The sequence below is a fragment of the Falco naumanni genome, chromosome 13, assembly GCF_017639655.2.
Source record: "Falco naumanni isolate bFalNau1 chromosome 13, bFalNau1.pat, whole genome shotgun sequence".
Lineage (NCBI taxonomy): Eukaryota > Metazoa > Chordata > Aves > Falconiformes > Falconidae > Falco > Falco naumanni.
This window is the reverse complement of record NC_054066.1, coordinates 19324085-19336529: the sequence shown is the minus strand read 5'-3', so window position 1 is coordinate 19336529 and position 12445 is coordinate 19324085. Positions and strand designations below refer to the sequence as shown.

The 12445-nt window shown below is 42.7% G+C and overlaps 1 protein-coding gene across 8 annotated transcripts in view; it reads left to right on the top strand.

Moving 5' to 3' along the window:
* Positions 1-12445, top strand: part of ABCC5 (ATP binding cassette subfamily C member 5) — a 52153-nt gene that overhangs the window by 36831 nt on the left and 2877 nt on the right. For 7 of the 8 annotated variants that reach the window (XM_040613588.1, XM_040613587.1, XM_040613586.1 and 4 more), the window contains 9 exons: positions 931-1117; positions 2403-2492; positions 4745-4934; positions 5666-5825; positions 6256-6334; positions 7296-7409; positions 8469-8633; positions 9346-9429; positions 11988-12441. In XM_040613588.1, the coding sequence (XP_040469522.1) occupies positions 931-1117; positions 2403-2492; positions 4745-4934; positions 5666-5825; positions 6256-6334; positions 7296-7409; positions 8469-8633; positions 9346-9429; positions 11988-12047 (1129 nt within the window). In that variant the 3' untranslated portion in view covers positions 12048-12441. Of the gene's footprint in view, positions 1-930; positions 1118-2402; positions 2493-4744; positions 4935-5665; positions 5826-6255; positions 6335-7295; positions 7410-8468; positions 8634-9345; positions 9430-11987; positions 12442-12445 lie in introns of those variants that run through there. The other variant, XR_005830721.1, reaches the window with a different exon arrangement.

The following is a 12445-nucleotide window of genomic DNA, read 5'->3' as shown; positions in this document are numbered from 1 at the left end:
AAGTCTCTGTGCACGTGTATAATTGGATAGCATTTATCAAGTATTTAAGTGATTGTTAGCCACCCTGTGCACTGTGCTTGGTTTTCTCTGGTATAAACTAAAATCTGCAAAACAAATGTTCAGGAAAGTGAGACATTTCTCATGAGTGGTAGTTATTTCCCTTGAGAACCTACCACAGCAGTATCAGGGCTTTGCAGGTGCAAGGTCATGAGACCAGCAGTGTGGGAGCACAGGGAAAATTGCCACAGAGTCTCTGGAAAGACACTGCTTACACCAGCTTAGATGGAAGATCGCAGAGGTGCAAAGAACAATCCCTTAGCATTGCTGGTGGTGCTAGAGCACTACGGCACTGCACACACTCTTGCAGCAGTGATTGGTGTAAAACTGAGTTGGATGATCAGAAAATCTAGTTGCTGGCTTTGTGAATCTCTCAGGTGTCTCCCCTTAAACTTCCTCTCTCAGGTCTGCAGTGTCAGGTTTGTAAATTACGTGTTTATTGATGTGTTTTAATTAGTGTCGCCAGTCCTATCAAAACTTCCTGTAACTTTACTCTCACACTTGTGTATAAAACAACAGATATTCGGAAGGACTGCTGCTGTTACCCCTGGAGTAATCTGTAGCTATCGAGCATCCTCTGAAGGTCTTCAGTAGGCGAAGTTGTAGTGGAAGTGTGTGTAATGTGCTTGAATTTTGATTCACTCGACTAATTTATTGTTGTACACAGAAACTTGGTAATTTGACTTGCAAAAGTTGGTGCTAAGTAGATACCTGACATTGTTCAGGAATGTTTGTAAACACTGCTATCATGGCCTAGTTTGAAACTTTGTCAACAACAGACTAGTCTTTCCACCCTGAATTTTGATACTGCTCTGCTATTTGTAGAACATCAAACTTGTGGAGGTCTACTAACCTTTCCTGTGTTTGTTTCAGGTATCAGGAGCTCCTAGATGACAATCAGGCACCGTTTTACCTGTTCAGCTGTGCAATGCGCTGGCTAGCTGTACGGCTGGACATTATCAGCATTGCGCTTATCACAACCACTGGCCTTATGATTGTCTTAATGCACGGCCAGATTCCTCCTGCCTATGCCGGGCTGGCTATCTCATATGCTGTGCAGGTGAGTATGGCCACATATTGTAATATTTAATTTCTCATTTAATGCAGTTATCACTAATGAGTAAATGTAACACACCACTGAAGACTTTCCTTAATGCACTGGAATGCAAGAAGATACTGTTACCCCTCTTGGCAATGAGGGGGAGAGCAACTCAGAGTCAGGACTTTTTGCTAGCAGCGGAATTACAATTTAGGAGGAGTTAAGTGCTTAAGGCTATTGTTGTGGGGAGCTGCTTTTTTTTAAATGGTGAAGTGAAAACGTTTGAGGCTCTTCATGTGCTGCAAATCGCAATTTTCCTGGATGTTTCCAGAAATTGGATTGATGGTACGTCAGACGTCTGCCGAGCTGATGGCTTTGTGCATTGTCTGCGGTATGTTTTCACAAAGAGCATCCAGCGTTGCAGCTGTGCGGGTTAGGGACTTCAGGGCTCAGAGCTGTTGCAGTTGGAGCTCTTTGGCCTTTTCTGCCCCCTGCTGGTAGAAAGGTGATACTACAAAACATAGACGGCTAGTATTTGGAGGTGTTGGTTGCGGGAAACCTTTCTAAACTGCTGGCTTTCCAAGTGATTAATAAATTGTGGTTGTTTTAAAATTAACTGTCAAGTAAAATTAACTTGCCTTGGGCACCTTAGCCATATTGTATCAAATATTATAGAATCAGAATAATTTAGGTTGGAAAAGACCTTTAAGAACTTAAGTCCAACCATTAACCTGGCACTGCCAAGTCCACTACTAAACCATGTCTCTCAGTGACACATCTACTTGTCTTTTAAATACCTCCAGGGATGGTGATTCCACCACCTCCCTGGGCAGCCTGCTCCAATGCTTGACAACCCTTTTTGGTGAAGAAATTTTTCATAATATCCAATCTAAACCTCCTCTGGCACAACTTGAGGCTGTCTCCTCTTGTCCTGTCACTTGCTGCTTGGGAGATGAGACCGACACTCACCTTCCTACAACCTCCTTTCAGGTAGTTGTAGAGAATGATAAGGTCTCCCCTGAGCCTCCTTTTCTCCAGGCTAAACCACCCCAGTTCCCTCAGCTGCTCCTTGTAACACTTGTGCTCTAGACCTTCACCAGCTCCGTTGCCCTTTGGACATGCTCCAGCATCTCAGGGTCTGTCTTGCAGTGAGTGGCCCAAGACTGAACACAGGATTTGAGGTGTCAGGTAGAGGGGAACAATCACTTCTCCAGTTCTTCTGGCCGCACCATCCATTAGGTTCATCTCTTAATTCAGTAATAAATCACAGCTCTAAATTTGTCTTCATTTTCTCCCATCACTCCAGTTAACAGGGTTATTCCAGTTTACAGTCAGACTCGCTTCAGAGACAGAAGCTCGCTTCACCTCAGTGGAGAGGATTGATCACTATATCAAGGTAGGATAATACATTCAGCTGCCTGTTGTAACATTTCTTGTTGCTTGTCATGTTGGTGGCATAAAAGAAGTGTCAGCCATAGTTGCCTTAGTACAGAATGTGTGTTTCTGATCTTGTAAACACATTAATGCATGTACTATAATATTACAGAGTTAATCTATTTTATGAAGCACATATATAAGCATTGGCAGGATGAGTAGCACAGGAGCTGGTAGGTAACTAAGCTTGCAGGCATCACTTGCCTGGCATTGCTGAAGTTACATAGGCGATAGCAAGTTTGCTGACATTCTCAGTGGTGGAGTGTATGAAAGGGGTAAGTGAGAAGTCAATGCTATATTTTGAGAAGTCAATGCCATATTTTACAATAAAAGAACAATTTTCTGGCATCCTTCATTTTAAACCTAATGGCATTGCTTCATTTAAACACAGATAACTGTTACTTTACATGTAATTCTGCTTCATCCTAGTAAGTGGTTTTTTTTTTCCCCTCAGCTATCTTATATAACATATTTTTGTATGCTTAAAAAGTCAGGGAGTTGCTCTCATTGTAAACATGAGAAATGTGCTAGGCTAAACATGAGAAATATGCCAGGCTGAATGCTTAGCAAGCTGCTCTGATTATCTGTAACCCTTTCTTTATAACTGGGATTTGTGTATGTGGAACTGGGGATAGGTCAACGGGGAAACTGTAGCCAGGAGAAAGCCTTCTACTGGGTCTGGTCTTTGAGGTGAAAGGCTTTTTGATGTAACATAATACACATTTGCTCTGAACTTTGGAGTGCAATATAAAATCTGGGCTATGTACTAGTTGCTATTTGTAGAATCTTATTTTAGCCTATGGATTTCATACCGAAGAGAAAAAAAAAATGCCCACTCCCCCAGTTAAATAACCAAATCATCTTGTGGCATCTAAGCAGGAAATTTCTTTGTGTAAGAAGGCTTGGTGACCCCGCAAGCTGACAGTTGTGTGCCAGATACTGCCCAGTACATCTCACTGGGCTGAGATGGGTTTGTCACTGTCAGGCTTTCAGTGGCAAAACCTATAGTGGTAGGCTGTTCGGGTTTTTTGTTTGGTTGGGTTTTTTTTAAGTTCCTGTCTAGACAGCCATTTTATTTTGAAACTGTAAAACTAGTTTGAATGTAAAGGGAAGAGGTGGGTGTGCAGTGAAACACCATGCAGGTTCTGTGTCTTACCAAGTCCCAGGCTTGCCTTCTCTCAGTGTGGCCTCCAAGGTTGCTGTTATGCGCCCCAAGCTTAAAGGATTGGAGCACTGTTGTAGCAGATCACTGTTTTTCTCAAACCCTTGGGGTACAATTAATCTGCTTTCAACTAGATATTGCAGATGTCCACAACTGATAGTCCCTGTGGGATCTCTCTATGGTCACGTAAGAAATGGGTATCTCCAGAGGGCAATTTATTACCTGTTCTAAGGGTTTATACTAGAATGAGAAAAACTACACTCCAGAAATGCTAGCTTCTTTGTAGTGACACCTAGTTGGCTTGGGGATCCTTACTTTGTGTGTATTTAAAGTTACATGAGGTGAATCCTGCGACAGGATTTCTGCCATTCTTTGAAACTGCTTGTGCCAAATATGGGAAAGTGACCTTGGCTTCATTCTAAACATGCTATAAAGGCATGTGATTGGCTTTCAGAGGTTCTGTTTTTCTGTTTAGTTTGTGAACTGCTTAATGAGGGACCTAATAAGGAGCAGAGTAAAATAGCAAAAGTAAGCTGGAAGGGGCCCAGCTGACTCAGTGATTTAATAGAACATGGGAAAATAAGGAAGAGAAGGGAGAGGTGTAGCATTTGTACAATGTGTCACGTGGGCATTCTCTTCTGTGTTGGAATCAGCAGAGGTGACCCTGGCATGACATAACAAATGAGACAGAAATACAGCAGATTTTGCATCCAGAAGCATCCAGTTTTTGGAGTGCCGTAAAACTCGAAAGGATTGTGGTCATAAATAATAGGCCTAAAATACTTCTTAATTCCATTGATGAAAAATATTGTCGAGTAGAAGGACAGATGTCGTTGAGGCAACAGGAGGAGAACAATGCATGGTCCATGTAATACAGCAAACGTCTGAACCAGTGAAGCTGACATCTAGCTGCCCAGTTCATAATAAAACTACCATAAATTGATCTGCAGGGAAGAGCTGCTGAAAGCTGCAGCTGGTAATTTTCCTTTCTGGTGTTCTGTTTACTGGAAACAGAACTTCTGTATTTTGTTTGGTTTGTTTTGTTTTTTAAGACACTTTCCCTGGAAGCTCCTGCTCGGATCAAGAATAAAACTCCTCCTCTGGACTGGCCACAGGAAGGTGAAGTTGTTTTCGAAAATGCAGAGATGCGGTACCGAGAGAACCTCCCTCTGGTACTTAAAAAAGTGTCCTTTACCATCAAACCGAAGGAAAAGATTGGCATTGTGGGAAGGACAGGCTCAGGTAAGGAAAAAACATGAAGCAGAGTTAAATTACTATTTTTATAGAATGGGAATGGAATAGAGTGGGGCAGTTATTGGTTCTTCTCTGTCTTCTCTGTGTTTGAATAAATTGTGAATTGCGCAGGAGAGGTCCTGTCAGCGGTGGATTCTGTTCATGTGCATACATAAGCAGGATCCCTGTAAATAGTAATGAAAACAAGTTTCCATTTAAAGTAGAAGGCTATCCTACTATGTCTGAGGCAGTATGCTTGTAATGTTTAACACCCCAAGCCACTTACCAGCACAGTATGCTATCTACAGTGTGCTTGTTGCAGCTTATTTGATTCTCTTGAATTTATTTTTTTTTGTACTGATGCTGCAGCCAGGTTTGGCTTTAAGCTGTCTCAGAAGTCTGTAATGCAAAGAATCAAACCCCTTGTTTGTGAGATGACTTAAAAACTACATTTTGGAGTTGACTTAAATAAGCAATTAATATTGCTTTTTTGGGTTTATGTGGCAAGGTGGGGCAGCACTGCAGGGGTGGCTTCTGTGAGAAGAGGTTGGGAACTGTCCCTGCAATTGCTTAGAAGTTTAAATGCTGAACCTCAGCACTTACCAGCATTGTTTGCCAGGACTTTATGGCATTTTAAAACACTTCTCTTACACATGGACAGCTTTTAAAATTATTTCTCATCTCAAAGCCACCACGACTCTGTAGAAACGCTAGTATTCTATTTCCTGTCTCACTTTTAGGGAAGTCTTCCCTTGGAATGGCACTCTTTCGTCTTGTTGAACTGTCTGGAGGCTGCATTAAAATTGATGGAGTGAAAATAAATGACATTGGTTTGGCAGATCTTCGCAGCAAACTCTCAATAATTCCTCAGGAACCTGTGCTGTTCAGCGGCACTGTGAGGTTAGTGAGACCATAAAAAGGCAAGAAGGACTAAGCGGGCTACCAACTTGTACTTCAACTCGTATAGATGTCTGGTGAGATGTCAGTTCTCGGGCATCTTGGCTTCTGTTCTCTGTCTTGAAACAAAAAAAAGCACAGGTAAATGATTTTAGCTGGCCCAGTGCATAACTGGGTGTGATCATCCTCTGTGGAAGTCTTGCTTTCCCTTTAGATACGATTGAAGTTATTTGTATCTATCTTCCATCTCTACTCTTTTGTCTTTTAGCTACTCTAACCCTAGTGTTCTGGGAGCATCTGATTTCCTTGGCAAGGAAACGCTGTCAGTGGAAGGCTAGATGGAAATCATCCATCTGGATGAATTAGCACACTGCTGTTTTGCCATTCATTGCTGAATAAAAATTCTGGTTATGTTTTCTGCTTCCCCCTCCAGATCAAACTTAGATCCTTTCAATCAGTACAGTGAGGAACAAATCTGGGATGCTTTGGAAAGGACTCACATGAAGGAGTGTGTAAGTATTATGTGCCCTGTGAGATACATGTTTGTCTTTTAACTTCCAAACCAACATGTCCTTTAGTAGGTACTTCAGAGACCTTTAGATAAAGTTTTTTCTTTGCAGTTTTTACCCCTTGTTGGCTATGCTTTATTTCACAGATTTCCACACCACACACAAACCCACCCCCACCCTCCTACCCCTGATTTTATCAGACTGATTTTTTTTGTGTGCCGTATTTCGAGTGTGTATTTTTTAGTGTATAGCATAGATAGAGTGCTGCTTCATCACATGGACTCCTAGGGTGTTAAAATATTTCAAGTGATATTTTTCTGTATGTGCCTTAGATGTGCATTCTGCATTTACATTTTTGAGTGTAAATGTCGCACATGCACGTTTATACTGAACTTAAAATCTGCCCTTTGTGAGGCCCTCTGCAACAAGTCTCGCTGCCATGACATTTCCGATTCTTTTCTTGTAAGTCAAGTGGCATGTATGACTGTGGCAGGTAGTAATTCCTGCAGGGACTAGGTCTGCTTTTCTCATGGTGAGAAGGATTGTCAGGAGCTCTGTATTCACGTTGATATGACTTTGTACGTGGCACACTGTTTCATTAGAGGTGAAAGACTGTACTTGGCACACTGTTTTGTTGGAGGTGAAAGACTTTGTACTTAAGTAAGACCAAGGTTGCCTACTGAGATGGTTCTTCTAGTTTAGTCACAGTGGCGTTTTCGGGAGCTATCACTGAGTCACGGCATTTCAACTGGACTGAGCAGGCCTGATGTTGTGTTGCTGTTCTAGCATTAGTTGCTTGTTACTAATTTCCCCAACAGACATAGGGAGAGATGGACAGCATGTGATGGATATTTTGGAACATGGGCAAAATCAGATTTGCAGGAGGAGCAACTGTCTCATGCCATGGAGATTCAAAAAGTCTGAGCAATGCTCCTAAGATTTTTGCTGTTTCTTTCCCCTGCAGGTTGCTCAGCTGCCTATGAAACTTGATTCAGAAGTGATGGAAAATGGGGAAAACTTTTCCGTTGGAGAGAGACAGTTACTGTGCATAGCTAGAGCTCTACTACGTCGTTGCAAGGTGAGCCATAGTGGTGAGTGAAATAGCTGGAGATACCAGACTGATAGGATTGAGCAAGCCTTTTTTGTGCCAGATCCACTCTATCAAAGGAATGACACCAACATCTACAACAACCCAGAGAGGTGTAGGGTTAGAACAACCAGGAAGGCATCTGTAGCCAGCTGCTAGCTCCTGTAATGTCCTGCCATCAGAAAGATACTGCTTTTTAGTGTTAATAATAGGATATCAGACTGGCCTAATAATTCCTTGTGTCCTATTACTGGAGAGCATCAGATTCTTTAGTTTTTCCACCTTTTGGTGAATGTCACCCAAGTATTTTCCTTCTACATGGTGTTCCACTAAAATGTAGTTTTCAAGACTCTGTGGAATTTGGGACCATGCTATGCCAGCAAAGTTAAAGATTTTGTGGGAATGGAAGTCAAATAATTAGTGAGAAAGGGCTTTTGGATTGAGACTGACCAGGGTTCTGACTTTTTTCTTAAACATGGCACACCATCAGGTTCACTCTGCATCCATTTTAAAGTCAAGCTACTCAGAAGAAGTTACTGCTGTCTCTGCAGTACCTGCACAAAACAAATCTAGTTTAGCTTTGACAGGACACCACTCCAAATCAGTTTGAGTCTGAGAAGAAGAGTAGTTCTTTCCAGCATAAGAAAGCTAGTAAACCTAGTCAGTATTGGCTCATTCCAGAAGGAATGTCACCACCAAGGATGTGTCACATTAGTTTACCAATGAAATTTGTGTCTGAGATTTAGCTGCTGAATGTGAAACTGAAAAGTAGTGGAAACTTCAGGCCCAGGTCAGAACCCAAATGTCTTGTGGCTCTAGGATGTGACTGTAAAATGCAAATGTGATCCATAGGATAACTTTGTTGAAAGCAATTACATAAAGAAAACTGAAAGGGTGCTTGTAAAAACTACCTTTGTGACCACAGCTCTGTAAGGATTGCCAGGTGGGACTGCTCCTGGTTATGGTAATTCTGACTATTCTACATATTTTTATGTTCAAGAAGGGAAAGTGTTACTATGGGTAACAGCCAGGATTATGTGCTGCTTTCAGATTTTGATACTGGATGAAGCAACAGCTGCTATGGACACAGAGACAGACTTACTGATTCAGGAGACTATTCGAGAGGCATTTGCAGATTGCACTATGTTAACAATTGCTCATCGCCTGCATACGGTACTGGGCTCTGATCGGATCATGGTGCTAACACAAGGACAGGTAAGCAGAAAGGCTTTTGCTATTGCAGTTCCTGTTGCAGTCTGGTGGTGCCATACGTGCAGGCTGAACTGAAGGAACAGCTTGTATTGCAGGGTAGAAAATCCTCTGTGTTCCTTCACATCCTTGGTAATAATACTCCAATAGAATCGGTTATTGCCTGACTGACAAGACCAAAAAAGGCAAAATTTCTTGCACACTTCAAGAAAGTACTGTAGAGTAATGGTTTATCTTTTAAAACTCCCTTTTTAGGTTAATTCTGATATGGGTAATAACATAAGCATCTCTGCTGGGGCTCAGGTGGCAGTTTCCTTTCACGAAGCCCTGTGCTATCAGAGAGGCACATGAGAGAGATGGCTTACCCAATTTTACAGGCTTCCATGTGGGGGCCATAAACAGTTATATCAAACGTAAGAATATTTGGCAAGGCTTTTAAAGGTAGAGAAGGCAAAAACCCATAGCATCTGCCTCTGTTGCCAGAGCCACTGGAGGATTGCTTCCTGCTGGGTAGTTCCAGTGTTTGTGTGAGCTAGTTTGAAGCATCCCAAGTTACAATATGGATGCATAAATGCACACACTTTCACTGCTTGTCTTCTGCTCTACAGACAAATGCCATGTTTTGGCCTCTTCACTACCATGTCACAAGTCCAAGGTGTGGGAATCCATTTTCTGCTGGATTTTACTGACTTATTTTACCTGCCTTGTTTGCTTTTAGGTAGTGGAATTCGACACGCCGTCTGCCCTTCTGGCCAACGAGAACTCACGCTTCTATGCTATGTTTGCTGCTGCGGAGAACAAGGTTGCTGTCAAGGGCTAAAATTCAGGGCAAAGTCACTTTAATTTTGGAGAGCTATACTCCCTGCCTGTGGCAGGCCAGCTCTTCCTCCTCCTCCTCCTTCAAGCAGATTATTGCCTTTTCATCTTTTAATTTTTAGCACAATATGTCAAGCCAGAGAGTTTTTAAAACAGTGTCAGAAGAATTCTTCGTGTTTTTATTATTGTATTTATTCCATAATCATATTACTAATTTTTTGTTAAGTGCACTCTACAAATGGCTCAGGGAGCCATAGTTATAAATGTATCAGAGGCCTATAATGAAGCTTTATACATGTAGCTATATCTATACATAATTCTGTATATAGCCTATATTTACAGTGGAAATGTAAGCTGTTTATTTTATATTAAAATAAGCACTGTATTAATAACAGTGCATATTCTTTTCTATCATTTTTGTACAGTTTACGGTACCAGAAATCTGGCTTTGTTATCGGACTGTATCAGACACCATTTTGTCTTCTACAGTGGGTCTTTTCCTAGTGCCAGATTTTCTGCGTGTCTGAGTGGAAGTGAAGCTTTGCAATAGTGTCCTTTATTGTCACATCTTTGTTGTCTAGCGCAGGGGAGAAGAGCTCTGTGGTGTAACTATTGCATTGTAATTTATCAAAGCTATTTGGAGCATCGCTAATGTTCACCACGGCAGCAGCTGCTGCTTCCCATGATGCTTTCCCAAAGCAGGGTTTTTAGTGATCTCCTGAGTGGAGAACCACTTCTGGGTCACATTAAGGCCTCGTATTTTCTCAGTGTCCTGATGCAGTATTTCTTACTGTGTCAGCAGGGCTTATTTTAATGCAAGCAAGCCCAAGCTCTTCCTGCTTCGCTGATCTAACACAACCAAAATCTAACTGTTCATGGAATGATCTGTAACAAATTAATCGTAAGGTTCAAATTGTACCCTGTATGCTAGCAGGAAAGCCTTTTCACAGTTGCTTCAGCTGACTGACTCCTGTATCTGGAAGCTGCTAACACTCCTTAGAGGTTTAGGTTGGCTTTCATTGGCATGGGTAACACTAACTCTCTGTTCTGCTCACTTATACTAAGGTTAAACGACATCAATATTTCCTGTTTTTATTGCACACTTGTTAAGGAAACGGTCCCCCCACCCCACGTCTTCTGGAACTTTAAATGGGTTCCTGTTGATCAGGATGTAACACTGGTGTAGGACATAGTTTTCTTACTGTAAAGAAGCCTACCTCAGGTTACTAGGTCCTGTGTGGTATGTTGCCATGATCACTGTACACCATCCCTGTTTTACAGGACCTGTGGCCTGGGTGGGCACAGTCGCTCCTATAATAGCCGTGAGTTATTGAATGGTCAGCGTTGCATGTCTTTGTCATCTTGGACATTTTGTAGCCTTAGCATGTTTGCAAAATGTCTCATTGAGGCAGAAATCTGAAAAGTAAATAAAACTATTTTGGGTTTTGTAAATTTTATTGGCTTAAGTGGTTTGTTTTGGGCACGTAAATCACTTCTCACCCTTTTGAGCCCTGGGGGACAGTGTTTGCAGGCTTCCCCTCAGCCCCCTTGTCTATATACCATGGCCTGGTCTTCATTCCTTCAGAGTGGAAGTGTTTCTTTAAAGTGTAGTGGGTAATTTTTGTGCAATATATATATATGTTTGTGTTGAGTAGTACGGGAAGTAATAATTTATAGTGCAAGTATACAAGTCAAGTAGCAAGGGAGGAGGTCAGACAGAATACAGAAGATTGATCTTAAACTCAGACCTTTCCGCTTTTTTTTTTACCTGCAAACATTACTGTTTAATGTGACGTGACTGCAAGTAACAGAAACATGCATTTCTACCTACCAATACTGTAGGCAAATCATGGCATTAACAGAATGTAGACTGGAGCTTGAAGGTGGCACGAAAAGCATCACTTGTTGCAGTAGTTCTTGTCCTGAGCAAGAATGAACTAGCACAGGTCTTGCCCTGCTCGCAGGCCTGGACCCAAGCGCTCTCTGTCAGGGCTGGCTGCCGTTTTGCTGTGTTACTCAATTCAGGGAACAGAGTGGCTGTATGTTGTGGTTAGGAAAGGGAGAAGTAACAGTCCTCTCCAAAGAACAGCTGGCTAGGCGGGGGGTGGGGGGGTGCGGTCACTTTCGATCAGAAACTTGAGGACAAAAAGAAATTGAGGAGAGGCCCAAGGGAGCAGGGGTGTTAGGCCAGGGAGGTACGGAAAGTAGAGCTGCGTAGAATGTAAAAGGTGAAGGCTGAACACCTTAAAGGGAGAGGGAGAGAATGTGAAATGCTTCTGCCTAAGACTGTGGTTAGAACAGGTCAGTCCGTTGTCATGTGTAACTGTCAGGGCAGGATTGTTTGGGCCCTGCAGATCTGAGTTTACCCCATGAACTCCAGTATTTCCCTTGAAGGAAAAGGGCTAACATTCTAATCCCAGGCTAACCTACTTCTCAAGTGCCGCTAGGGTCAGTGTGTGGCTTCATTTTGCAGCTAAGGCTGAGCTAATGGCAGTCTGGGCCTTCGGGGGAGCCATCCTGACCTTGTCCTCCTTCTTCTTCCAGGCTGGGAGTTCCTTCCACTTTCCCGATGCCAGCAGTGGCTCTTGCCCGGTCCAGCAGTGACCCAGTTCAGAAAGCTTAACTTGCAGAAAGTTCACCCTCCCAAAGAGGCATGCTGTACAAAGGAGGAGACAGGAGGGCACACCTGGAAGGGAGGCGAAGCGGGCTGCTGTGTTCAGTAGGTGCTAACTGTGACACTAGCATAGGGGTGAGAGGAAACCGCGCTCACGATTCATTGCACCAAACTGCTGCTGCCCAGCTGTGCTCTCCTAGAAAGGTGAATACTCCCCTGCTGCTTCAGCGAGCTGAAACAGCTCAATAAAAGGTGTCAAACAAAAGCCTGTGAAGGAGCAGGTGGACAGTCACCTGCAGGCAGCAGGGATTAGCTCAACCATTTTGTTAAACCTTTGTTTCAGCGTTGTTACTTTGGAATTAAAGAGAACACTTCTCTCTGGCAGACT